We start from the raw sequence: 27,963 nt of genomic DNA on the forward strand, positions 1-27,963 counted from the left end.
TCGGTACAGCATTTTATTCGGTACAAATTTGGTTCGGTAAAGCCAATAATGATTTCATTTTGTTTGAGTTAAGCCTCCGAATCACTGATCAAAACGTGTACTGGTGAAATTACCTGCTGTCTAGTGATCCTTTTGACCTTGAAAGGCGACCGGTTTCGATCCTCACGGGATCATCTTCAGGCGGACGTCGTCATCGTCTTTTCGTTCTTGCGAACGCGTCGTTTTTTAAAAAACATTGAGGTAACAGTTTTTAACATTTAAAACCCAAAAACACAACACGAAAAATGGCCAATAACTATTATGGTACCGATCGGTGGAGCGGCAAGTCTAGACTCAACTTCCGTGTCGCCCGCCGCTCCACCGATCGGTACCATAATAGTTATTGGCCATTTTTCGTGTTGTGTTTTTGTGTTTTAAATGTTAAAAACTGTTACCTCAATGTTTTTTAAATAAACTACGTGTTCGCAAGAACGAAAAGACGATGACGACGTCCGCCTGAAGATGATCCCGTGAGGATCGAAACCGGTCGCCTTTCAAGGTCAAAAGGATCACTTGACTGCAGGTAATTTCACCAGTACACAATAATGATTATTTATTACTTTCAATTCACTGTCGTTGGTTAGGAGTACATAAAAAGGTCTATTAGATGTTTATTTACAATTTTCATAATTTTTAGGGTATTGGCGGTCCCAAATTCATTAATATGTTATCACGACAATAATTATTGTTGTACTCATGTCAAGTACTTCCAAGAACTTTGGATAAGTAGTTTAGCTCATTAAAGTTTTATCACTTTTATTCCTTTATGACTTCCATGATTTATTACTAGCATAATTATTATCAGGTCCCAACCCTATTTTATCATGAAATTATAGTTTTATAATGACTGTTAAATAAATTTTAAGTGCTGTGCCATAATAGTTTATAGGCATTGTATGTATGAAAGCGCAACAAACTGTTCAATAGTTCTGCCTCCGGCCACTTGGATAGCTAGTAGTGTTTTGATTTTAAGGAACTGTTTTACAGTATTAAAATCGACTACTGTACTGTCACGTAAACAATAGATTTAATGTAAAAAAAGTCAGAATAGAAACACTAGAAAGCAAAACAATAGAAGGGTGGGAGGGGTTGGGCAATAACCTCGCAAGGAGCGGCCACAGCGAGTGGTGAATGGCGGTTGGAAGTGGTGGGTGCGACCTTGAAGCTATAGTTTAGACTTGCACCACTTCCCTAAAGGGCTAGTGAAGGGAGATTCTAATTGCAGGACGATGATACAAAGTTGTTTTACGGGAATCCCTTGCCCAGATTGACTTTTGATTGTCACTCTAATAGAAACTTTGTAGTATAATCATGAAAAATATAATTTGAATTAGGTAACCATAATTATTTAGCATTGATAATATATAAACTTCTAGGGACCAGGAGAAACAAATTAGAATTAATGCCATGATTTGCAATTTTACATCTAAATACAACATTGCACAATCCTATTTGAGGTAATTGACTTTTATTATGCATCTGGTTTCAGATGAGAAGCATGTCGATCATTATAAATTGATGGTCCCGTATAGTTGAAAAGAATTGTTTTGTTAACCTATAAAACATTAAAGATAACTCAAAGATAAGCACTCCCAAAAAGGGCATACAGATTGTTACATATTAAATAGGGATGGTCAAGTCTCGAAATTTCGGGAAATTTTCGGGAAATTTTCAATCTCGTTACACGAGACGAGATTACTTTTTGGCCGAGATTTTTATCGAGATGAGAATAAAAAAAAAAAAAAAAAAAAAAAAAAAAAATTTAAAACGCCTGCAGAAAGTCAATGCAATACCCGCAATACAGGAGCGTGTTGTAGTTGCGTTTCCTTTTCGAAGGCGTTCTTATTTAATTAATTCTTTTAATGTAAATATTACTTTAATTCTTTTAATGTAAATATTACTTTCATTATTTTAATAATATTACTTTAATAACATTTGAGAAGTTTTGTTAAGTGTAAGCAGTGTGAGGAATGTTTTATTACTATAAAAAAGTCAAAACAAGTAACTATTTTATAAAAATTAATATTGCTTTTATTTTATGATTTATTTTATTTTAGGATAAGTTGAACTCTATCCTAACTGATATCACCATGTTTCCTAATCGTAGGCATTTTTAATAAGTTAGGCGTGATTAATAAAAAAATGTTATGCTGATGTTATTTAATGAAAGATTGTAAATATTAGGGATGGACGGGATTGAATTTTTAGTTCGGGACGGGACGGGACGGGATTTTTATTTCCTTCCCAATTTTCGGGACGGGACGAGACGGGATTTTTTTCTGTGCATGAAAAAAAAGTACTGTATTGCAGTTACCAAAAAAGACATACGAAATCAATTTTTACCATTTGTGGCACTGGTCTATAAAAACAAAAAAATGGGTAACAATTTACAGGTACCTATAGTAACTTGTGACTCGCGGATCACGGGGTGATCGTCTGTATGACTCACAGTCACGGCGCGATCGTCGTTATGACTCGCGATCACGGCGCGATCGTCGGTATGACTCGCGGTCACGGCGCGATCGTCGGTATGACTCCGCGGTCACGGGGTTATCGTCGGTATGACTCGCGGTCACGGGGTTATCGTCGGTATGACTCGCGGTCACGGGGTTATCGTCGGTATGACTCCGCGGTCACGGGGTTATCGTCGGTATGACTCGCAATCACGGCATGACTCCGCAGTCACGGCGCGATCGTCGTCATGACTCGCGGTCACGGCGCGATCGTCGGTAGGACTCCGCGGTCATGCCACGATCGTCGGTATGACTCCGCGGTCACGGGGTTATCGTCGGTATGACTCGCGGTCACGGCGCGATCGTCGGTATGACTCGCGGTCACGGCGCGATCGTCGGTATGGCTCCGCGGTCACGGCGCGATCGTCGGTATGGCTCCGCGGTCACGGGGTTATCGTCTGTATGACTCACAGTCACGGCGCGATCGTCGTTATGACTCGCGATCACGGCGCGATCGTCGGTATGACTCGCGGTCACGGCGCGATCGTCGGTATGACTCCGCGGTCACGGGGTTATCGTCGGTATGACTCGCGGTCACGGGGTTATCGTCGGTATGACTCGCGGTCACGGGGTTATCGTCGGTATGACTCCGCGGTCACGGGGTTATCGTCGGTATGACTCGCAATCACGGCATGACTCCGCAGTCACGGCGCGATCGTCGTCATGACTCGCGGTCACGGCGCGATCGTCGTCATGACTCGCGGTCACGGCGCGATCGTCATCATGACTCGCGGTCACGGCGCGATCGTCGGTAGGACTCCGCGGTCATGCCACGATCGTCGGTATGACTCCGCGGTCACGGGGTTATCATCGGTATGACTCGCGGTCACGGCGCGATCGTCGGTATGACTCGCGGTCACGGCGCGATCGTCGGTATGACTCGCGGTCACGGCGCGATCGTCGGTATGGCTCCGCGGTCACGGCGCGATCGTCGGTATGGCTCCGCGGTCACGGGGTTATCGTCCGTATGACTCGTGGTCACGGCGCGATCGTCGGTATGACTCGCGGTCACGGCGCGATCGTCGGTAGGACTCCGCGGTCACGGCGCGATCGTTGGTATGACTTCGTCTCCTGCGTTCGCGGACCTATCGCTCGCAATAACGGCGTTATTGGCACTCGCGAAGCGGAAATATCGCCGACGATCGGACCAAATCCCGTCCCGAAAAATTCCCGAGTCAAATGTAATCCCGTCCCGATAATCGGGAATATTTTTTTCCCGAAAAATTCCCGAAATTTCGGGACCCGTCCATCCCTAGTAAATATTCTTGCCTATTATCATTATTTTAGTATTTAAACAGTCATCTAACAATGTTACAAAATCAGGTAAAAATTTTGAACGTGCATTTCCCGTTGTGTATGAGAAGAGAAATCTCGTCTCGAAATTTTATGAGAAATAAAAAATCTCGTCTCGTCTCGTCTCGAACTAAAAATCCAATCTCGTCCATCCCTAATAAAAGATGTGTAAAATAAAATAGGTGTATTCTGAATTGAATCCTAAATAACAATGATTGTAAACAAAAAAAAAGTTAACTTATTAAATATAACATATGGTATTTTGTTAAACATACAGTATGTTAGAAAAGACACATCAATTTTCCCCCTTTAAAGTCTTGATCGCAGCATTTGATCTACATGTCGTCTGCATGTTACTCCGTTCTCCAGTTCAACGTTGTAATGTAGATTTCCATCTCTTGATGTAACTTTTCCGAAACTCCATTTTGTCTGACCCTTGTAGTAGTTTCTCACTTGAACACGGTCTCCCACCTTAAATATGCGTGTTATACCTTTAGGTTTGTCTTTTGAGTCCTCGATTCTAGAAGGTATCATAACACTGAGGTATGTTCTTACTTGTCTGTTGAACATGAGATAGTATGCCGAGTTTCCTGTTGAGTTTGGTACTTGACGGAGTTGAATTAACGCCTTGTGAATTTTACTGTCAAGTGTTCCTGGTTCATCTAATATCGACTTCAACATCTTCTTCACTGTTTGTACAAAGCGTTCAGCTTGTCCATTAGATGATGGGTGGAACGGAGCAGTAGTTTTGTGTTGAGTTCCACATGACTTAAGAAACTCTTGAAAAGTAAGAGAAGTGAAACTTCGTCCATTGTCTGAAATTAGGAGGCTTGGAAGACCGAAAGTACTAAAAAGTTTCTTCAACTCCTTAATAGTCCAATCGGTAGTTGCTGTTTTTGTGGGTATTACCTCTACCCATTTGGAGAAGGCATCAACAACAATGAAAAATTGTTGTCCATTTGTTGGGCCCATGAAATCTATATGTATTCTCTCCCATGGCTGAGTTGCTGGTTCCCAAGGATGGTTGATCTCTTTCGTTGGAGAATTTTGTTTCTCACGACAAGGCTTGCAAACAGCAATCATGTTTTCAATGTCTTTATCCATTCCTCTCCAAAAGCAGTAACTTCTTGCCAAAGCTTTGGTTTTTACTATACCAATGTGCCCGTAGTGTAGTTCATTGAGAATTCTTTTCTTGAGGGAATTTGGGATGATTACTTTCCACCCTTTGAAGAGGCATCCTTCATGTAATGTAACTTCATTATCGTGAAATCCCAATGGCTCTAATGATTGACCCTCCTCAAGAGCCTCAAGAATTTGTTTTAGATATGCGTCCTTCTTAGTTTCTTCGGCTAGTTCTTTGGGATTGATAGTTATGGTGTTCAATTGGTTTGCTTGAAAATGTCCAAACTGGTCAATACTTGTAAATTTTGAATCTTCCACAGGAAATCTTGAGAGGAAATCTGCATTCCCATGGTCACCAGTTCTCTTGAATTCAATTGTGTAGTTAAATCCTGATAAAAAATGGGAGTAGTTGAATAGTCGCGTAGCTGACATTGACGGTAGGCTCTTGTTGGGATTGAAGATTGACACTAATGGTTTATGGTCCGTGATGAGTGGGAAATGACGTCCGTAGCAATAAGAAAAAAATTTCTTCAACCCCCAGTATATACCTGTGGCTTCTTTATCGATTTGGCTGTAATGTTTTTCAGCATTGGTCAATGATCTTGAAGCAAAAGCTATAGGCTTTTCACTTCCATCTGGGAAACGATGTGATATCACTGCTCCAAGTCCCACTGGTGAAGCGTCAGTTGCAAGGATCAATGGCAGGTCTGGGTTAAAGTGACAAAGAACTGTGTCACTTGTTATTCTTTTCTTGATGTTTTGGAAACTTTCTTCACACTTACTGTCCCATATGAATGACTGCCCTTTTTTTAGAAGTCTATGTAAAGGATTTAAAACAGTGGACAAATTCTTTACAAACCGGTTGTAGTAATTAACAAGCCCTAGGAAAGATCGGAGTTCCTGTATGTTTTGAGGCCTTCGTGCATTTGTAATTGCTGTGATTTTATCCTTACTTTTGTGGATTCCAGTGGCGTCAATAACATGTCCTAAGTATTCAATTTTCTTTTGAAAAAATTTGCACTTGTCACGGTTCAACTTCAAATTTTGACTCCTTAAACACTCAAACACTTGCTTTAGTCTTTCTAGTAGTTCTTTTGATGACGTTCCTTGTATTATTATATCGTCGAAGAAGCACTGAACACCTTGAAGGTCTTGAAGGATTCCGTCCATCACCTTTTGCCAAACTCCTGGAGCAACTTTTACACCAAACATCAGTCTGTTAACTATGTATTGTCCTTTATGAGTGCTCAAAGTTTGAATTTCTGCACTCTCAGCATCCATTTCCAAGTGGAGATAAGCGTTACTTAAATCCAAAGTACAGAACAACTGTCCTCCATTCATTTGAGCAAAAATGTCTTCGATCCGAGGTATTGGATGATGTTCTTCTTTGATTTGTTTATTTACTGTAACCTTGTAATCAGCGCATATTCGTATGTTACCATTAGGCTTTACTACAGGTACAATTGGAGTACCCCAATCGGACTTGTCTGTTTTGGAAATGATTCCAGCTTCTTCCAGACGATTCAACTCGAGTTCTACTTTTTCAGTTAGTGCATATGGGACTGGACGAGCCTTCACAAAAATAGGTCTTGCCCCTTCAACAAGCTGTAAGTGTGCTTTTTTGTGAGGTATGAGTCCTACTCCTGGTTCAAATAATTCCTTGAATTCATCCAAAAGATCTTCGAGTGCAGTAGATGTAGTATTGTTACTAACTGTTTTAAGTTCTGCCCAATCCAGTTTGACCTCTCTAATCCATTCTCTTCCGAAAATGGCATCGAAATTTTGGTTCACTATGTAGAGTTTCCCAACAAACACTTGATCATTGTAAGTGCATTCTACAAAGACGACACCCCGGGGTTTGATTATTTCGCTTGAGTATGTCCTTAGTTCTATGTTTGTGTGGAAAATCTTTTTATTTATGTTGAGACTTTTGAAGGTAGAGTATGGTAGAATACTTATTGCTGCTCCAGTATCTAACTCCATCCGCACAGGTTTACCTTCAATAAGTATCTCGACCATAAACTTGTCATTACCGGCACTCTGGTTGTGTATCTTAAAAACCTCTTGTTTCTCTTCCTTATAATAGTCTATAGTATTGTCAGTTTCGGTACAATGAATTTCTGTTTGTTTTGTGCCTAAACATACGCTAGCAATATGCCCTTGTTTGTTGCATTTCTTACATATTTCTCCGATAAATTTACACTGATGTGCCCTGTGTCTAGGTGATCCACAACGATAGCATTTACCTTTGAGGCGTTCAAATGGAGACTTTAACTTTTTGTTCCAAGTAGGAGAAAAATGGGGTGGTTTTGTTCCTGTACCTGCTATCTTGTTGATTTTCTCATTTGAATGAATGTTTTCTTCTACTATATAGCTTTCGTTCTTTGCCAATTCCATAATGGAGGCAAGTTTCACTACATCTTGAAACGATGAAGCAGATCTTTCTTGTAATAATTTTGTTCTTATGTCTGAATTGCTAATACCTCTTATAAACTGCATGCGTAGTAATGTGTTTGCAATTGATTTCCCACAATTATTACAGTTGAAGTCACAGTCTGAAGATAACTTTTGAAGCTCAACGGAATATATTTTTACGGTTTCTTCAGATTCTTGTGTTCTTGTCATAAATTTGTGTTGTAAGGCCCAAGTACTAGGTTTAGGGTCAACATAATCAGCCAAAAGACTTACTAATTCAGCATATGTTTTATCCAAAGGACTTTCAGGAGCGCACAAATCATACAGTTTCTGATGTAAATGTGGCGTTAAGGCATGTAGCATTGTGTACACTTGATCCTTTGGTTCCAATTCTTGGCTATGTAGATATAGAAATATCCCATCCTCGTCGCCAAACTGTTACATATTAAATAAAAGATGTGTAAAATAAAATAGGTGTATTCTGAATTGAATCCTAAATAACAATGATTGTAAACAAAAAAAAGTTAACTTATTAAATATAACATATGGTATTTTGTTAAACATACAGTATGTTAGAAAAGACACATCACAGATAACAACGTAAAACACCATTATTCTTTCTCTTTGTTTTCCTTTATATCTTGGGTTTCCCTTCATCCAAGCCTTCAACAAGTTGCCATGGTTACTAATCACCCCATTAGAAACTACTAAACATTATGTGTTATCAGCGAGCTTTTATCATCACTTATTGATAACAACAGCAATTTTATAAGTTTAATATTTTACTAGCTGTTGTGCCCGTGCTTTGCACTGGGAAGAGGACATGAAATAGACACGTTTGACTAATATCTTACTAAAATATTATAAATGTGAAAGTTTGTGTGTTTGTTCAAGCCTTTGTCTTGGCCCAGGTTGTCAATGGTCAAGTTTGATCAAGTTGTTTCAAAATGGCGGCCGTTAATAACTAAAATAATAAAAGTTCGATCACGCATTAACCACTGAACGGATTGGGCTGAAATTTGGCATGATGATAGCTCACATTCCCGATTAACATATAGGCATATTCTTATCTCAAAAATCCTTTCGGGCTCCGCCCCAGTGGCTCTGTAGTTCCCCATGTTAACCTTATGAGTATTCATATTTAAAGGGAATTAAAGAATTTAGTCAGCTGTTTCAACTAAAAAAGGTGGTTGTATGATATACAAAAGCATTAAAAATTTATAAGATTTACCAACAGGGTGCAGCACTATATTTTTTTTGCATTTATGTAAACAGCTATTTTGAACTAAGCAGCAACAAAATCTGTGATAGGTACGCAATGAGAATTGACAAAGTAGGATTGTTTACAGTTATGTTTATGTTTTTAATGTCATGAATAATACGTGATTTTTTTGCAAATTTGTAATAGATTATTTTTCTTTATTGCTTAGGTGAAGTGTTAAAACGTTATGGCTATAGTAGATGTGTAATACCATAGTATACCGTCAATTTAAAGAAGCAAATTTTATCAAACTTCGTCCTCCCCCACTGCAAACGCAAAGCTTGAGTATAACTGCAATAAGCATTTTAAACTTATATGCCAACCCCGTACGAAGGACGGGTACTCTGCTAGTTATAAATAAATGTGAAATTTTGTGTGTTTGTTTGAAGTTCAATCACGCATTACCTACTGGTCGGATTAATCTTAAATTTGGCATGATAAGAGCTCACATTCCCGATTAACGGATTAACGTATTATATAGGCCTATTCTTATCTCAAAAATCCTTTCGGGCTCGGCCCCAGTGGCTCTGTAGTTTCCCGGGGCTATATAATACAAGGGCTGGCTCACGTCTTTGATATAGCACTTTGCTGACATGGTCCTGATCCCCCCTCCCTGTGACCTCACCGCGTGTACAGTCGAGCCTGTTGCCATTACGCAGCCAGCGAAAATCTCGCTCTTTTACACTCTACCCTACCTATGTACCTATGATTATATGTTTAACAGATAACTTTTTTAATGTCTCTGAAACCTTTCATTCAATTAATGATATATTACCTGCAGAACTAATTATTCATCATAGAATCCGCAAGCTGGATGCTCTTCAACCTCACCATCCGACAAAGAATCCACCTTCAAGAATAAGACTTTGAACATTCAATGTGGGGGAGAGAGTTCTCATTAGGGAGTATTCACAAAATAATAAATATATATGGACATTTGGTGAGATTATACAGAAACTAGGGACTCTTCACTATATTGTAAGGTTAGATTCTGGAAGAACACTGAAACGTCATTTAGACCAACTACAAAAAACTCAAGTAAAGAAGGTTCGTTTCAACGAATGTAAAGAAGCACCTAATCAAGTACCAATACTTCCGCAACAGCAAGTTCTCTAAATTCTCTAATTCAAAGTCACAACATAAATTGAAGCATTATTATGCGCCTAATAGTTACCCATCAAATTCCAAAAATTTTTAAATTTAAAATCCCTATGTTATTAAATAAAAAAAAATTGTTCTGCACCCTGTTGGTAAACCTTTTTAATGCAATTGAACATCACAGAATCAAATTGTTTAGTTGATCCAGCTGTTAAGATTCTTTAATTACATTTAAATTGTACTCATACCATGGTAAACTCCATTGCCACTGGGGTGGAGCCCTTTTGACGGATCTGCACCAAACTTCACACAAACCATCCTTGAATAATGCTAGCCTATATCAAATTGTCCAGAATTTCTCGCTCTTTTCCATTGTAATAATTACACCAACCCAAGTTTCGTCTACAGATGCAATATGCCAAAGAATATCACCTACGTACAATCTCCAAGAAGTGGTAAAAAAGGCAGAAACCAGCCCATACAATAGATATAAGTTAACTCCATGATAAATAATTTTAAAAGTTATTGTGATATTAGGATTTTTCACTGATTTGGTAATAGAACATTATATTGCAAAACATGACACGATGCAGAAGAAAATCAATTTTAAAATCAGAAAAATCCATTGCAAATACTGTACTTCATTTTGACAAATTCAATAAATCACAATTTAAATATTAACAGCTGTTGCATTAAAATGTAGTGTAGGATTATGCATATGGTCGTAATGTAAACAAATCTGAAGAGGCAACTTTAAAGGCTTCTGGGGCAGAGCCCCAAGGGAATTTACCTCTTTCCTCTTTTGATGGCTCATCTACAGACCAAGACCTTTCTTTAGAGATCCCTACCAAGTTTCTACGCCCAGCTGTTCTCTCAAATTAGCTGTGACAAAAACCCCGTTTTCCTCCATAAGAATAACATGGGATGGGAATTTAAAGGCCGCGGGGGCAGAGCCCCAAGGGAATTCACGCCCAGCCGTTCTCTCAAAATAGCTGTGACAAAGAAAAACAGTTTCAAATTAATATACAGGGTTCATTTGAAAACTTTCCATATCTGTTGTGTGCAAAGGTAAGGCTTTTAACACTTGTTTGTTCTCATTTCCCCCTAATGTGGACATGCCAAACCCAATAAAATTATTTTCAATTTTGAAAAATGCCCCAAAAGGGCCCAATTTGGGGGGTAGGGGTGCTTTTTGAGAAATTTTCAAAAGTAAACATGGGTTGTGTGATACATCAATTTAAATGGTCTAATCACTCCGATCATTTTGATGCAAAAACAGTTTAATTATCTTTAACCGTATGTACAGGGTGGGTCAAAACGTTTTAAAAAAGGACTTTGAAGTTAAGTACCGTATTACCCTAACTACTGAACAAAATAGCGCCAAATTTCTTTCCAAGCTTATTCTTGAGCTACTCTTTAAGATAACTTGTAGTAAGGGCATTTTCCATGTTATTTTCTAATTTAAAAAAATCTTAAATTTTAAGAATAAAAGAAAGCTGAAAACTCAAAATTCTTAAATAGCAAGGTATAACAAATTTCATACCACGTGAAAGGTCCTTTTTTAACAAACATTTTACGTATTTAAGTTTTCTTTCTATCTCTTACCGTTTAAAAATTGCAGTAGAAAAACATAATTTTCTATGGTAAAATTGTACCTAGTTTTCTAATAAGGCCGGCCACACACAGAACCAGGCAAGGCAGGGCGCGACAGGGCATTTTGCCCCGGGGCGTCTTGTGCGACGGGAATTCCACGGGTGCTTATGGAGCTCCACACACAGGACCGGGCGAGGCAGGGCACGTCGAAAAGACGCCCCCGGGCGCCCTCAGGGCAAAATGCGAAGGTCTCCAAAATTATGCCCCGAGGCAAGTCGTTGCCGGGCAGAACTTTCTGCGCATGCGCGGTCATGTCATTTATTCCCTTTCCGGCAAATTTTGATAAGGATTATTTTACAACTAATACAATTTACATACAAGACTGTAACAGTCTATACGACCAAAGATTACACCCTTTGATAAGACTATGCAGTGGATGATATTACTACAGTGGTTGAATAACTAATAATTTATCTTGGTATTGATAACTGAGGAAAAAGAGGGCCAACGTTCATATCTTAAGGGTTTCAAAAATCACTCCTCTGGAGGTATGACTTTGAATTTTGTTTTCTATTCTGCTCCCAAGTATAAAGTCAAATTTAAAAGTTGGCTAAATCGGCTCAAGGATCAGAAATAAAAAAATCTTATATTAATTTTCAGGTTTATGGGGGCTAAACTTTTTACTTGACGTGCCCTGCCTCATTCTGTGTGTGACAGCAACAAGACAGGGCTTAAGTCAGGCGTCTCGTTGTGCCCTGTCGCGCCCCAACCCGCCTGGTTCTGTGTGTGGCCGGCCTAAAACAACCAAAATTCGTCTTTAGACACATTTAATGGTGCAATAACTGAAAGAAACAATTCATAATTATTTATAGGCATATAGGCAAACAAGTTATTACGTTTTACTTTATGAAAAACAAGTTTTATAGCTGATGAGAAAAACCCAAGCGTGGGCCGCTTTCTGTAGTACCATTGACTAGTCAATGGTAGTACTAATTTCAAAAGTAGGCTACCATTTCCTGTAGAACCTAATTAAATATGGTGTACACCAAAAAAATAGACTTTATTTTTACTTATTGGTCAGAACAAAAGTGTTCCAGGATAACTGCAAAGTGTTTAACAATAGATATCCAGGTAAGACCTTGAGTGATATGGCTGTTAATGATTTTGTTAGGAAGTTTTCTGAAACTGGCTCAGTTACCAATGAGAAAAGAACAGGATGAAGAGTCCTAGATGAATTCTGACACACGTAAAAGTAGTCGATCAATTTGTAATGAATCCTACTACATCGTTGAGCAAAGTGCAATGTGTTTTATTAGAAAACTAGTTACAATTTTACCATAGAAAATTATGTTTTTCTACTGCAATTTTTAAACGGTAAGAGATAGAAAGAAAACTTAAATACGTAAAATGTTTGTTAAAAAAGGACCTTTCACGTGGTATGAAATTTGTTATACCTTGCTATTTAAGAATTTTGAGCTTTCAGCTTTCTTTTATTCTTAAAATTTGAGATTTTTAAAAATTAGAAAATAACATGGAAAATGCCTTTACTACAAGTTATCTTAAAGAGTAGCTCGAGAATAAGCTTGGAAAGAAATTTGGCACTATTCCGTTAAGTAGTTAGGGTAAAACGGTACTTAACTTCAAAGTCCTTTTTTAAAAGGGTTTGACCCACCCTGTAAATACGGTTAAAGATAATTAAACTTTTTTTGCACCAAAATGATCGGAGTGATTAGACCTTTAAATTGATGTACAGTATCACACAACCCATGTTTACTTTTGAAAATTTCTCAAAAGCACACCTACCCCCCAAATTGGGGCATTTTTCAAAATTGAAAATAATTTTATTGGGTTTGGCATGTCCAAATTAGGGGGAAATGAGAACAAACAAGTGTTAAAAGCCTTTACCATTGCACACAACAGATATGGAAAGTTTTAAAATGAACACCATGTATAGATAAATAAGTAAATTACTGTTGTAGTTTGCTTGTTTATAAACATATCTTGATCAAGTTTGGAAAATGCATTTATTTCATACTAAACTACATACTGTATTAACATTTCATAGTAAACCATTTTTAACCCCTCCCTGTTGCAGCAAACCTAAGTACGTTTTAAACAAATGCTATTTAAATAGGGAACAATTTTGTGACATTTTTAAGGAGATATTTTAGTGTAAATCCAATCAAGCAAAATGGAAATTTTCTTAGTCTGCAGGTTAGCTGCGGCGGTGGTATTTATTGAAATATTTATAGCTTAGTATGAAGTAAACAAAATTTCCAAATTTCATTAAAATATGTCCATTGTCCAAAGACAAGCAAGCTACAACAGTTTATTTATCCTCCCTAAGAATAACATGGTAATTTAATTTTAAATCTACTTTTTTATTTTTCTGTTACAGTTAGGCATACAATAACACTTCAATATACTAAATTATTTGTTTTTTGAGCTCTACAAAATGGTTTGGAAAGCAATTGGAAAATGTTATGTCTTCCATAAAACCCCTCATAAACCCCTGTTCCCATTGTCCGATCGTGCTGGTTCAGAAACTCGGTCGAATAAATGTAGGTTTATACAAAATTTCATCAAAATAGGATAATTTTTGCTCAAGTTTTTGTGCTAACAGACACAAATACTGGGTGTTCAAAAAGTCCCGGATCGGCTTTGTAATTTTTTTAAATATTTAATATTGACCTACTAAACTTAGAACATGTCTCTCGGACACGAAATACTATTTTAACGCGTATTCAGTGACCCCCTACCACCTCAGGGGGGTCTAAGAAAATCTCAAAAGTAAGCATAGGTTGATATGCACATCAAATTAAAGGTTTTTGTTAGTAAAACACAATGCCGCAAACCCAAACTCAAATGGACAATGAGTAAAAAAAATGTCAGCTATTTAAATATGCATTAAATTTGCATTACTATTATACGCTACTTCCTCAGAGCCCAAAAGCTAGAAGTTGATAGAAAATCATAAACGTATGCATAGGTGGATATGCAAATCAAATTAAAGGTCTTTAGGAGCAGAATATAATGCCCCAAATTTTAGCTCAAAAGAACAACTAAGTATAAAATAGCAGCCTTTCAAAGAATCAAAATAGCAGATTCATGAAATCTTTGAAAAGCTGCCATTTTTGACTTGGTTGTCAGTTTGAGTCAAGTTTGCGACATCGTATTCTACTTGCAAAGACCTTTAATTTAATTTGCATATCAATCTCATCAATATATGAATTTGAACGGATGGTGTTATTGGCCTCTGGGGACCTCAAAATGAAAAAGTAAATCGGTCCAGAGTCCAGGTCTTACCATGAGACCTACGGTAATAGCTTATTCCCTATAGGAAATTCGCTAAAATGCTCAGTTTAATAAAGGGGTTGTGTATCCTTCCTACAACATATTATTACACAAATGAGGTAAATAATGTAATTTCTTGTTTCAGAAATGAAAGTGGTAGATTACACCAACAACAGATCCATCATAGCTGCACACCCCAAGATGACAGCCATCAACTCCTGTATAGAAGTGGACCTCACTGGTCAGGTTGTGTCTGACTCCATCGGAACTCGAATGTTCTCAGGTGTGTGCAATGAATGAAAACTAATCATCGACATAATAAACACTTCAGACTTAAGCACTATGAAGGGACTGAATTTATTGAGCCAGAGTGAGTTCCGCCCACCAATAAATAATTGGTACAAATTAAACTGTGCATTTATTTTCTTTCAAAAATATTCTAGAATAGTTACTCTGAAACATGAATGTCAATGTTTTGAACAACCTATATTTCTTATGTGATAATACTAACAATATATCTTTTAATCTTGCATTTGCCCATGGATTCATAGTTAAAGATGCTATTTCAGGATTTGGAGGTCAGCTGGACTTTATTAGAGGGGCTGCCGAAGGCTTTGATGGGAGGGGCAAACCGATTATTGCCATGCAGTCCATCAATCCAAAAACAAAAGAATCCAAAATCGTACCAACAATCAAAACAGGTGAGTTTTATCATAGACAAAAAGAATTAAATATAGACTGTCAGCTGTACAGTGGTTACCACGGTTACCATAGGTTCACCACTGGGAGCACCGTGTAGTTACGTAGCTCGTAGGCCGTAACTACATGGCGCTCCCAGCGGTGTGCGCCAGAACCTATGGTAACCGCAGCACAGCTGACGGTCTATATTTAATTCTTTTTGTTTAAGGTTTATGGAAATAGTATGAAAATAACACTGTATTGATGTTTTGTATGAATTTGGAGGATTTATTTATAAATTAAACTGCTTAACATGTGTTTAATTAATGTAACACAACTTGCTCTTCACATGGACTTTTTTCACATAATTCATAAATGTATTTGGTTGAATAAGGTTTTAAAATACTAAAATAGCAAGAAACGAATTGTAAACCAAACACGACTCTACAGTACACCGGACAGAACTAACAATAAAATTGGCTTCAGCTGTTCCATAAGGATGGGAAATCTACTAAGAAAGTGTGTTTTATCTATGATTGGGGTTGCCCTGGAGTTGGGATGGTTTCTATAGTTCTTATAGTATTTTTCTGTAATGAAAGGATTTTTTTATTTGGTGTTATTTGGTGCAGATTCCCGAAGCTATATGATACAAAATCTAGCCTTATGTGGCTTAAATTGAAGCTTTTGGGGAGAAAACGTCAGTGTAAAAATAAAAACTTGACTTTTACAAGTTTTTTGATTTATTATATTAGGAAATTATACTTTTATAAATAAACTTATTGATATGTGATTAGGAAGGAATAATTTTGCAGTTTGAAACAACTGATTCAAGCAAAATGAAATGCAAAGTAGTCTGTTTACCTAATATAGAATGATGCCTTCTAGCAGATCTAGAATAAATTGACTTGCCGACAATGTTAAATAGATCTGGGAGGGGGGAAAGTGAAATATGACAAATATCTAGGAAAGGATAGTTACAAATCAATTTATTCGAAAATTACAAAACAAAACTTATTACACAGTCTTTCATTTTAATCAATCAACAACACATGATATCAGCTGCTTTTGTCAGGACGTCAGGACACCGCTGCATTGAGACCGGGAGATAGAGAAGAAACTCAACCCAGAGAGTAATAAAAACCTTAAAAACTCAACTGGGGTAGCAAATTAGTGTGCAGTGTTTTAAGAGTCGATTTGCACAAAATTATTGCTCAAAATTACTGGACTTTTTTGTAGATAACTAAAATATTTCTGGGCGCATAGAATTTACGGAAATGAGGCTAAACCAGTACGATTCCCCGGAAATTTTGGAACCCCGGAAAATGGACGTAATAAGAACGAATTTCCCGGATTCCGGGGAATTCCCCGGACAGTTGCAACACTGGCTACTGGCGTCGACCAAGGCTGGGTGTTCGGCTCATTCTATGACGTAGAAGCGTGAGTGGAGGGGGCACTCTGGCCTGTAGTATAGTATAGTGTGGTCTTGGAATAGTCCTATGTCAATCCTTGGTATGGTAGCTATATTTTTGTAAAATTTAAGCCCAGACAGTTCAGTAGTTTTTACGTTAAATAGTAATACACATACAGAAAGACACCATTAGATTTTTATATCTATACTTATTTAATAGGTACGCAAGCACGTATTTTGTGACAATTACTCCTCCGAAACTACTGAACCGATTGACATGTTTTTGGTATCATTGGAAAGAGCGTAACGTGAAGTTGTGCAGGAAACATTCTTTTTAGGGAAATAATAATAGAGTGAGGCCTGGAGCCCTTTAAAGTTTCGTATTTCTCCATAAGATTAACATGGGAACCGAAATTGTTATTAAACTGCAGCTGTTGTCAGTAATTAAAAGTGAGAAGAAGAACATATGTTAATTGTTTATGTCTGTGTCTGATGGCATTGTGATGCTGAAACGGAGTTTAACTAACAGTTACAACATGTGAGATGGCTTGACGAAGGTAAAGCTTACTTTTTAGTTACAATTTCTACAATAGTCACCATGAAGCCCTGAATTAGCTGAACAGTTCGTGGGGTCTCATATCTTATAATGTCATAGCATATAATCGTGAATTTGTTCCATAACTTAATCTTAAAAATGTGGCATAGCTTATAATCAGTTATAAGCTATGCCACACTTTCACAAAAAATTATAAGCTATGCCACAATTTTGGGTTAGAAAACGCAAGTTAAACTAGTACCATTGACTATAAAAATAAAAATATACACATTATGTATATATTACATGCTTGTACCTTGTACCATCTGGCAACATTGCCTTTGATCTGACAACATGGCGGTAACTAGAGTTTTGTTGTTCGTTCTGTTAGTTGTCACGGTTGTCGTGTTGTCAACTGAACACAATTAGCTATGTCCACACTCGTGCGCTTTTGTATGCGCCAAGCGCATGCCTCTTAACACATGCCTTGATGCAGATGGACGCAAGAGTGACGCTTGCCTCAAGGCATGCACGAAATGAGTCGGAAGGGGCTCCTCCACAGCGCACAGCGTAGCGCAAGACAATCCACCAGCCTTGGATTTCTGTGCGTTTCAACTTGCAACTGCTTTACATTTTTGACAAGTCGTCCGTGTTGCAGTTTTTTGAAGCATATTGAATAACTAAGAAACCTCAGAATTCATAGAAGATTGTTGCTCTTATTTATGTTAGTGGGACATACGGAGTAATAAAAAAATTAAAATAAATTGAATAAATTAAGATTACATTAAGAGAATTAATAAATTAAAATAAAATTAGAAAATTTTGAGTACTATAGTACTCCTTCATCTATATAATCCGATATGGTTTCTTACGGTTTTGAACTTTTATTGACACTAAATTTGCCGCACCATCCCTCCTATCAGCCCCTCCTATATTGACGTCTTAATCGAATTAGGAAAAGGTATCTAGAAAGTGAGGATGGTGGCGCATGAGTGTGGACAGCTAAAAGGCATGCCTCAAGGCGCATGCGATATTGTTTGCGTTGATGCATGTGGAATTGAATATTGAATTGAAAGCTGAAAGGCACATTGAAATTGAAAGCGCAGGAGTGTGGACATAGCTAGTTGTCATTCCGTCATTGCTACTCGTTGTGAAATGCAAAGGCAAGCTATTTTGGATTATAAAACTATTACGAATATGAGATAATGAACGGGGGGCCACCAGTTGACCGACAAGATACTTGGTCGTTTTGCCACTAGACCGTCTTTTTTAATTAAATAGATAAATACTGAAAACCAGTACGTCGACAAGTTATTTCATCGTCAGTCCAGTTGACCGGCCTGTAAAACAAAATTATTATATACGAGAAACCAACTTATCGTCAATCGACTCCGCCGACATACCACTTGCTCGTTTTTTAGGTGGGGATGTGTTGAGCAGCAGTGCCAGCGGCGCGCGCAGCTGTGGAGGGCGCTGTAGGCGTACCAACTTCTGTATCTTGTAGCGGCGGTTTTTATTCCGACGATTTCCAGCTATCATAATGCAGCGGACTAGTGAGGTTTTTTATTACGTGTAATTGTTTGTTTCTTAATCGATATTTGTTTATATACAGTACAGTGAATATAAATATGCCTATATTAATTTACTTCAATTAAATACACGTTTTTTAGCTACTACATTTAAATTATTGAAGAATTACATGAAATCTAGAAAACTAGAGTACCGTTCAAATCATTTTCTGTATTTACTGGATTAGTGAGAGTGTCTTTGGCTATAAAAACATGGCTTCGCTTCTTTGAAAACAAAGTAACGAACTATCAAGAACACAATTTTGTTCGAGTTTTGTCAAATTTTCTTTCAATGTTTACTATTACATTTGATGAAATAACGATCAGCTGTTTGGATTAGTTCCCACTTCTAGCTGTCACTGATATGTTTACATTAAATACTGTTTATAAATACAGAACCGCAACCATTTCCGATCAAGTTTTGTAAGCACATCCAAACTAAGTGAGATTAAAAACGTTGTGCCTTACTTAATCGGTTTAATTAATCGCAAGTGCAACGATTGTACTTGAGTTTTGATAACCAAGGAAAAGACCGTGCATCAGTGTTGTATAGTCCTGGGAAACTTATATTTTTTTTAAATCGTCACCAATAGCTTACAAAAAGGTTTCCACTCATTGACTGCGTTTCAAGGACAGTTGTGTAAAATGCAAAGTAAAAAAACACAACTGCAGTGGGTGATCGTGGATGTTGCTGTGATCGTAAAAGAGGTTTAACTTACAGATGTAGTTAAACTCGCTTTTCCAATGTGTCACTTTTGGATTCTTCTTACCTCTTTGTGCTGCAATCGCTGGACCATACCGCAAATCTTGGCCCATAGCCCATCTCTTGGGTAGGCCCTACGTAGGCCGAATTATTCACAACCAAATTTCGACAACGATATCGGTACTTTTAGAATGCATAGCCTTCCTACTTAGGAAGTAAAACTACAAAAGTCCAAAACCCCAGATTTGTGCGTTTTTTGTCACATTTCCTCCGAATGTTTCCTTGATATACCGATCTACGTTAGGTTTAAAGATTACGTAATCTTTTAAATAAGAAACCTTTGGTTGGATAAAGGTGGTTTCTTCAAACTGTCATTAATATGTTAACATTAAAAGTTGCTTACAAATAATGCTATTAATGGGAAATAGCTTAGATTTTCGAAAACTTAAAAAAAACCAAGGGAGATTAATAACTTCGGTACTGATACGACATCAAGTGAAAGATTTTTTGAGCAAACCATCATGAAATTTAAAGCTTTACGTTGTTAACGTATCAATGTTTTGTCCCCTGTGTATTTATTTATTATTTGCCAACGGATTAACACCAATAATACAGTTTGATTAGAAGGGCAGTTTGAATTGGTCGTAAGTACTAATAGTTCTTTTCTTAACTGTAAACGTTGGTTTTTGGTGCTGGTACTTTTTCTTAGAACCTGTGGTAGCAGTAAGAATCATTTTTACGTACAAACACTTCCCTATTTACAACTTTGTTATCCTTATTGCTTTTTAAGTTTAATTGATGTCTTACTCTATATTTTTTGGGGATTTCTGTCTGGACTCAAAAATGTTAGTTCATCTATGAAAGTAATAACACATTAGTGAAAGATTTTTTCAGCAAACCATCATGAATGTTTAAAGCTTTACGTTGTTAACGTATCAATGTTTTGTGGACTGTGTATTTATTTACTTATTTATATATTTGCCAACGGATTTACAAAAATTTTACAGTTTGATTAGGCCTAAATACGATTATCATAAAATTTGATGACACTATCAAAACTTTCAAATAATTATTTTGTTTGTAATTTGCTTTGGCTAAAGTGTAGCAAATCACCTAATTCAATTCTGCATTTGTGTGTGTATGTTTGTTGGTACCGGTAACGCATTAATGTCCTTATTTTTTTGTGTTTCGTGGAAAAGACAAGAGTGCCTTTGTTAATGAAAATTTCACCCCGAATAAAGTGTACAGTAGTGAGGTTGAGGTAGTATTTTAACTACTTTTAACCAGTGGGATAAGTAACTTCCAATTACAGGCCTACCTTAGGGCTATGCCTCATAGATCTATAAAGCAATTATTTTTATCATTAGATATAAAATAAGGACTAACACGATCGGGTGACATTTTTTTGCGAAGCATTCATTTTGGCTTGAAACTGTCAGATATTGTATTTGCGAAGGTTTATATGTATTCCTATACAAAAATAGTTTTTCCAGCATATCCGAGTTTGGTTTTTCTACTGCAACGCGTTAAAAGATTAACTGGGGGGTTCCAGACTTTTGCCTAATCCTGTATTCGGCTATAGTTCTGTACGGTACTGCAGAGGCCGTGTTTTGTTTACAATTCGTTTCTTGTTATTTCAGTTATTTAAAACATCATTTAACCAAATAATACGATCTAATCATAAACAATAACTCGTCTCCTATTTATATAACTAAACAGGAAAGCACAAATCAAGATATAATAGAAACACAATTTTGTTGACACTAGCGCCCAGTGTCACCGTACATGAACTAGACACGAAAACGAGCTTCAAGATTTACAATGGGGTAAGAAGTCTACTGGTTTTACTCCAAATGAAGAAATTTGGAAAGTATCAAATTCATCAATTTCAACTTGTCTGATTACATTTTTACTAAAATATTTCTATAAATAAGACATATTTATTCCAAATTTAAATATCATTAGATTTAACGAGTGCTGCTATGGGGAAGGTAAAAAGTGTGTTTGGACCATATATGTCAATAGTATAGGATGAAATAATTAATTTGCCAAATTTTATCAATATATAACCATAGACAAGTAAACTACAACAGTTTTCATTTTCTCCATAAGAATAACAAGAATAACATGAGAATTTTAAATTATACTATTTTTAAATTTTCTCCGTAACCGTTAGGCATACAACAGCGCTTCAATATACTAAATTATTAATTTTTTAAGCTCTTCAAAACGGTTTAAAAAGAAATTGCAAATTTTTTTTGTTTTTAGGGTCAAAAAATGGAAAACCCCATTTTTACCCCATAAAGCCCCCCATAAACCCCCGTTCCCATGGTCAGATTATGCTGGATCGCGAATTCGTACGAATAAACGTAGGTTTACACGTTTGTACAAAATTTCATCAAAATCTGATCATTTTTGCTCGAGTTATCGCGCTAACGGACACACACATATATATACATATGCATTTGAACGGATGGTGTTTTTGGCCTCTAGGGACCTCAAAACAAAAAATTAAGTCTGTCCCGGGTCTAGGTCTTACCATGAGTACTACGGTAATAGCATATTCCCTATATGGTAAATTCACTAAAAACAAACTAACTTCGTTATAGTTTTAGCTGTTCTGACAAATACAGATCGTAGAAGTAGAACACACTTGCATGGCATGTCCCTCGTATATACTCAATTCATTATAAAAAATATAAACTAAACAGTACCATTGCAAAAAAACACCAGTTCAAACCACACACCCGTGCTGACGACGTACAGATATACGTCGGCAGCCCCAGTGGTTGACCGGACTATGGTGTCTTGGCGTCCACGTTTTGGCTCACGTAGCGCGATCCATTTTACATATCGATGGGAGCGACATGCTGTCTCTTTAGCAGCCTCTCACCTCACACACTGCCGTAGCGGCCGACACGACGTTGACTTACTACGGAAAGAAACTATTTCAGCGCTCCAAGCGCCCGGTGTCTGGAACTATCCGAGGCAAGATATACACCAACGAGGAAAGAGAGAGGCTAAGATACAACAATGAGGAAAGAGGAGGTAAACTGAGGCAAGATACACCATCGAGTAAAGAGAGAGGCATCTGAGGCAAGATCCACCAATGGATCTTGGTGGATATCCACCAATTTGATATCCACATATCACATTGGATATCTACATATCACACATATCAGTGACAGCTAGAAAAAAATAATCCATCCAAACAGATGTTCGTTATTTCATAGATGTCGTATTCTCCAAACAGATGATTAGTATTTGATAAAGACGTATGTGGTAGACATGGGGAGAAAACTTGACAAAAATCCACAAAATTGGGTTTTGAACGTCATCAGTCAGGTTATTTCAATAGTAGCGATGCATGTTTTAACACGTTCGCGGCGGCATGGGAGCGATCGCTCCCATACGGAACCCTAATGCCATCCTGGTGGGTGCGATCGCTCCCAAGCTGCAATACAGTACGAAATGATTTATTTTTAAGCCAGGATTAGAGCTAGAAACTTGAAACCTCGCATAGCACTGCTCAATAGTATACTGTATTTTGTTGTGGTGTTGGTTGGTAGTAAATCTTCCCGTAAATCCCCGTCTGGCAATCTCAAAATTCTACTTTTGACCCGTCTTTTTCCCTCCACTTGGCAATACAATTCCAATGGGACCGGCTACGTTACAAGCAGTGCTGCTATCTGTTGGTGTTTAGCGAACTACGTCGACTCTCGTTGTAAAGCAGGACATCCTCGCACGTTATTTGCTATTTGTCAGCCCGAAATTGGAAAGCCAATCACACGCGGCAATCGGGTTTGTTCGATGCTGAGGGCTGCGCCGGACCTGGAATACGCCCGCCATTTGACGTGCCGCCGCGAACGTGTTAAGGGCATACACTCTTGCCAATTCAGTGAACTCAAAAAAACTATTTAAATCCCTATCGTATTTCGTATTCGTATTTCAGGAGAAGAACTCTTGTTCATTTTTACATGCAAAGACTACGTAAAATGCCTTCTGGGCCATGACAAACAGACAGACAGAAATTGAGATAACACATTAAAAGCTTTTTAAAGTATAAACTCAAACATAACCGAAAAATACATAATCCTGAACAATGCACAGAGAAAACTCTAATTTTATTTATAGATATTTTATATACACTTTCACTTTTATAAAAGATTTTCTTTCTCATGACGCTTGATGAACGGCTTATACACGTAATAATAACTTTCTTAAATAGACAATCCTAACGAACTACTGTTGCAGTAAACTTGCGAATATTTCTTACTTTACTCTTACACATGTTTGAAATTTACATCTTGCATAATACACTACTTTGTGCCTGTTGGCTACTATGAATCGTTCGGATTAATTTAAGATATTAAACTTTGTTGATATACACGAGGTAAATTGACCTCCATGATACCCATAATTATACACAGGTACCATATTACCACACTACAAATTTGATTCAACAATATACGGTACGTAGTTTTATCCAAACAAACGATCAAAAACCCCGAATGAAATAATTGTTATTTGAACTTTCACAAAAAATTATAAGCTATGCCACAATTTTGGGTTAGAAAACGCAAGTTAAACTAGTACCATTGACTATAAAAATAAAAATATACACATTATGTATATATTACATGCTTGTACCTTGTACCATCTGGCAACATTGCCTTTGATCTGACAACATGGCGGTAACTAGAGTTATGTTGTTCGTTCTGTTAGTTGTCACGGTTGTCGTGTTGTCAACTGAACACAATTAGCTATGTCCACACTCGTGCGCTTTTGTATGCGCCAAGCGCATGCCTCTTAACGCATGCCTTGATGCAGATGGACGCAAGAGTGACGCTTGCCTCAAGGCATGCACGAAATGAGTCGGAAGGGGCTCCTCCACAGCGCACAGCGTAGCGCAAGACAATCCACCAGCCTTGGATTTCTGTGCGTTTCAACTTGCAACTGCTTTACATTTTTGACAAGTCGTCCGTGTTGCAGTTTTTTGAAGCATATTGAATAACTAAGAAACCTCAGAATTCATAGAAGATTGTTGCTCTTATTTATGTTAGTGGGACATACGGAGTAATAAAAAAATTAAAATAAATTGAATAAATTAAGATTACATTAAGAGAATTAATAAATTAAAATAAAATTAGAAAATTTTGAGTACTATAGTACTCCTTCATCTATATAATCCGATATGGTTTCTTACGGTTTGGAACTTTTATTGACACTAAATTTGCCGCACCATCCCTCCTATCAGCCCCTCCTATATTGACGTCTTAATCGAATTAGGAAAAGGTATCTAGAAAGTGAGGATGGTGGCGCATGAGTGTGGACAGCTAAAAGGCATGCCTCAAGGCGCATGCGATATTGTTTGCGTTGATGCATGTGGAATTGAATATTGAATTGAAAGCTGAAAGGCACATTGAAATTGAAAGCGCAGGAGTGTGGACATAGCTAGTTGTCATTCCGTCATTGCTACTCGTTGTGAAATGCAAAGGCAAGCTATTTTGGATTATAAAACTATTACGAATATGAGATAATGAACGGGGGGCCACCAGTTGACCGACAAGATACTTGGTCGTTTTGCCACTAGACCGTCTTTTTTAATTAAATAGATAAATACTGAAAACCAGTACGTCGACAAGTTATTTCATCGTCAGTCCAGTTGACCGGCCTGTAAAACAAAATTATTATATACGAGAAACCAACTTATCGTCAATCGACTCCGCCGACATACCACCTGCTCGTTTTTTAGGTGGGGATGTGTTGAGCAGCAGTGCCAGCGGCGCGCGCAGCTGTGGAGGGCGCTGTAGGCGTACCAACTTCTGTATCTTGTAGCGGCGGTTTTTATTCCGACGATTTCCAGCTATCATAATGCAGCGGACTAGTGAGGTTTTTTATTACGTGTAATTGTTTGTTTCTCAATCGATATTTGTTTATATACAGTACAGTGAATATAAATATGCCTATATTAATTTACTTCAATTAAATACACGTTTTTTAGCTACTACATTTAAATTATTGAAGAATTACATGAAATCTAGAAAACTAGAGTACCGTTCAAATCATTTTCTGTATTTACTGGATTAGTGAGAGTGTCTTTGGCTATAAAAACATGGCTTCGCTTCTTTGAAAACAAAGTAACGAACTATCAAGAACACAATTTTGTTCGATTTTTGTCAAATTTTCTTTCAATGTTTACTATTACATTTTATGAAATAACGATCAGCTGTTTGGATTAGTTCCCACTTCTAGCTGTCACTGATATGTTTACATTAAATACTGTTTACAAATACAGAACCGCAACCATTTCCGATCAAGTTTTGTAAGCACATCCAAACTAAGTGAGATTAAAAACGTTGTGCCTTACTTAATCGGTTTAATTAATCGCAAGTGCAACGATTGTACTTGAGTTTTGATAACCAAGGAAAAGACCGTGCATCAGTGTTGTATAGTCCTGGGAAACTTATATTTTTTTTAAATCGTCACCAATAGCTTACAAAAAGGTTTCCACTCATTGACTGCGTTTCAAGGACAGTTGTGTAAAATGCAAAGTAAAAAAACACAACTGCAGTGGGTGATCGTGGATGTTGCTGTGATCGTAAAAGAGGTTTAACTTACAGATGTAGTTAAACTCGCTTTTCCAATGTGTCACTTTTGGATTCTTCTTACTACTTTGTGCTGCAATCGCTGGACCATACCACAAATCTTGGCCCATAGCCCATCTCTTGGGTAGGCCCTACGTAGGCCGAATTATTCACAACCAAATTTCGACAACGATATCGGTACTTTTAGAATGCATAGCCTTCCTACTTAGGAAGTAAAACTACAAAAGTCCAAAACCCCAGATTTGTGCGTTTTTTGTCACATTTCCTCCGAATGTTTCCTTGATATACCGATCTACGTTAGGTTTAAAGATTACGTAATCTTTTAAATAAGAAACCTTTGGTTGGATAAAGGTGGTTTCTTCAAACTGTCATTAATATGTTAACATTAAAAGTTGCTTACAAATAATGCTATTAATGGGAAATAGCTTAGATTTTCGAAAACTTAAAAAAAACCAAGGGAGATTAATAACTTCGGTACTGATACGACATCAAGTGAAAGATTTTTTGAGCAAACCATCATGAAATTTAAAGCTTTACGTTGTTAACTTATCAATGTTTTGTCCCCTGTGTATTTATTTATTATTTGCCAACGGATTAACACCAATAATACAGTTTGATTAGAAGGGCAGTTTGAATTGGTCGTAAGTACTAATAGTTCTTTTCTTAACTGTAAACGTTGGTTTTTGGTGCTGGTACTTTTTCTTAGAACCTGTGGTAGCAGTAAGAATCATTTTTACGTACAAACACTTCCCTATTTACAACTTTGTTATCCTTATTGCTTTTTAAGTTTAATTGATGTCTTACTCTATATTTTTTGGGGATTTCTGTCTGGACTCAAAAATGTTAGTTCATCTATGAAAGTAATAACACATTATTGAAAGATTTTTTCAGCAAACCATCATGAATGTTTAAAGCTTTACGTTGTTAACGTATCAATGTTTTGTGGACTGTGTATTTATTTACTTATTTATATATTTGCCAACGGATTTACAAAAATTTTACAGTTTGATTAGGCCTAAATACGATTATCATAAAATTTGATGACACTATCAAAACTTTCAAATAATTATTTTGTTTGTAATTTGCTTTGGCTAAAGTGTAGCAAATCACCTAATTCAATTCTGCATTTGTGTGTGTATGTTTGTTGGTACCGGTAACGCATTAATGTCCTTATTTTTTTGTGTTTCGTGGAAAAGACAAGAGTGCCTTTGTTAATGAAAATTTCACCCCGAATAAAGTGTACAGTAGTGAGGTTGAGGTAGTATTTTAACTACTTTTAACCAGTGGGATAAGTAACTTCCAATTACAGGCCTACCTTAGGGCTATGCCTCATAGATCTATAAAGCAATTATTTTTATCATCTATAATATTAAAACGAAAGTGTGTTTTTTTATTTCACGATTCTGAATCAACCACTCGATGGATTTTCATGATTTTTGTGTTGAAAGAAAGATAATTTTGAGAACTAGGGAATGTCGAAGCCATAATTTTAGTTTAGGGTCCCAGTTTTTTAGAAATTGAGTTTTAATTTTTTTAAAGTCTAGCAGCCGACGCTAAGATTTTAAACTAGCTTTTGGCATAAAATAATTTGTTTAACATAACAGCTGTAAACATTCAGCTTTTGTGTCACAAATTCAGCATTTGGATAAAAATGTAAAGACATACTTAGGGTTGACTTATTTATACTATGTGTAATGCTAATCATTGATACGTTCAATTCTTCTGTAAGAGGATTACAGATTAATTAAATATACATAGTAAAATACTAGGATGTTCAAATTATTTTTTAAAGCAATCTTTGTAATCTTCCATTTGTTTTAGAGCAATATAATTTG

At 37.0% G+C, this 27,963-nt stretch overlaps 1 protein-coding gene across 1 annotated transcript in view; it reads left to right on the plus strand.

Moving 5' to 3' along the window:
- LOC129004264 (4-hydroxybutyrate coenzyme A transferase) overlaps positions 1-27,963 on the plus strand; it is an 85,485-nt gene that overhangs the window by 51,465 nt on the left and 6,057 nt on the right. The window contains exons 6-7 of the mRNA XM_054432783.1: positions 14,774-14,911; positions 15,198-15,329. Coding sequence (XP_054288758.1) covers positions 14,774-14,911; positions 15,198-15,329 — 270 coding nt within the window. The remainder of the gene's footprint in view (positions 1-14,773; positions 14,912-15,197; positions 15,330-27,963) is intronic.

Source organism: Macrosteles quadrilineatus, unplaced genomic scaffold (assembly GCF_028750875.1).
Source record: "Macrosteles quadrilineatus isolate MER2022 unplaced genomic scaffold, UCM_ALF_1.0 Scaffold_1__1_contigs__length_201487025, whole genome shotgun sequence".
Classification (NCBI taxonomy): domain Eukaryota; kingdom Metazoa; phylum Arthropoda; class Insecta; order Hemiptera; family Cicadellidae; genus Macrosteles; species Macrosteles quadrilineatus.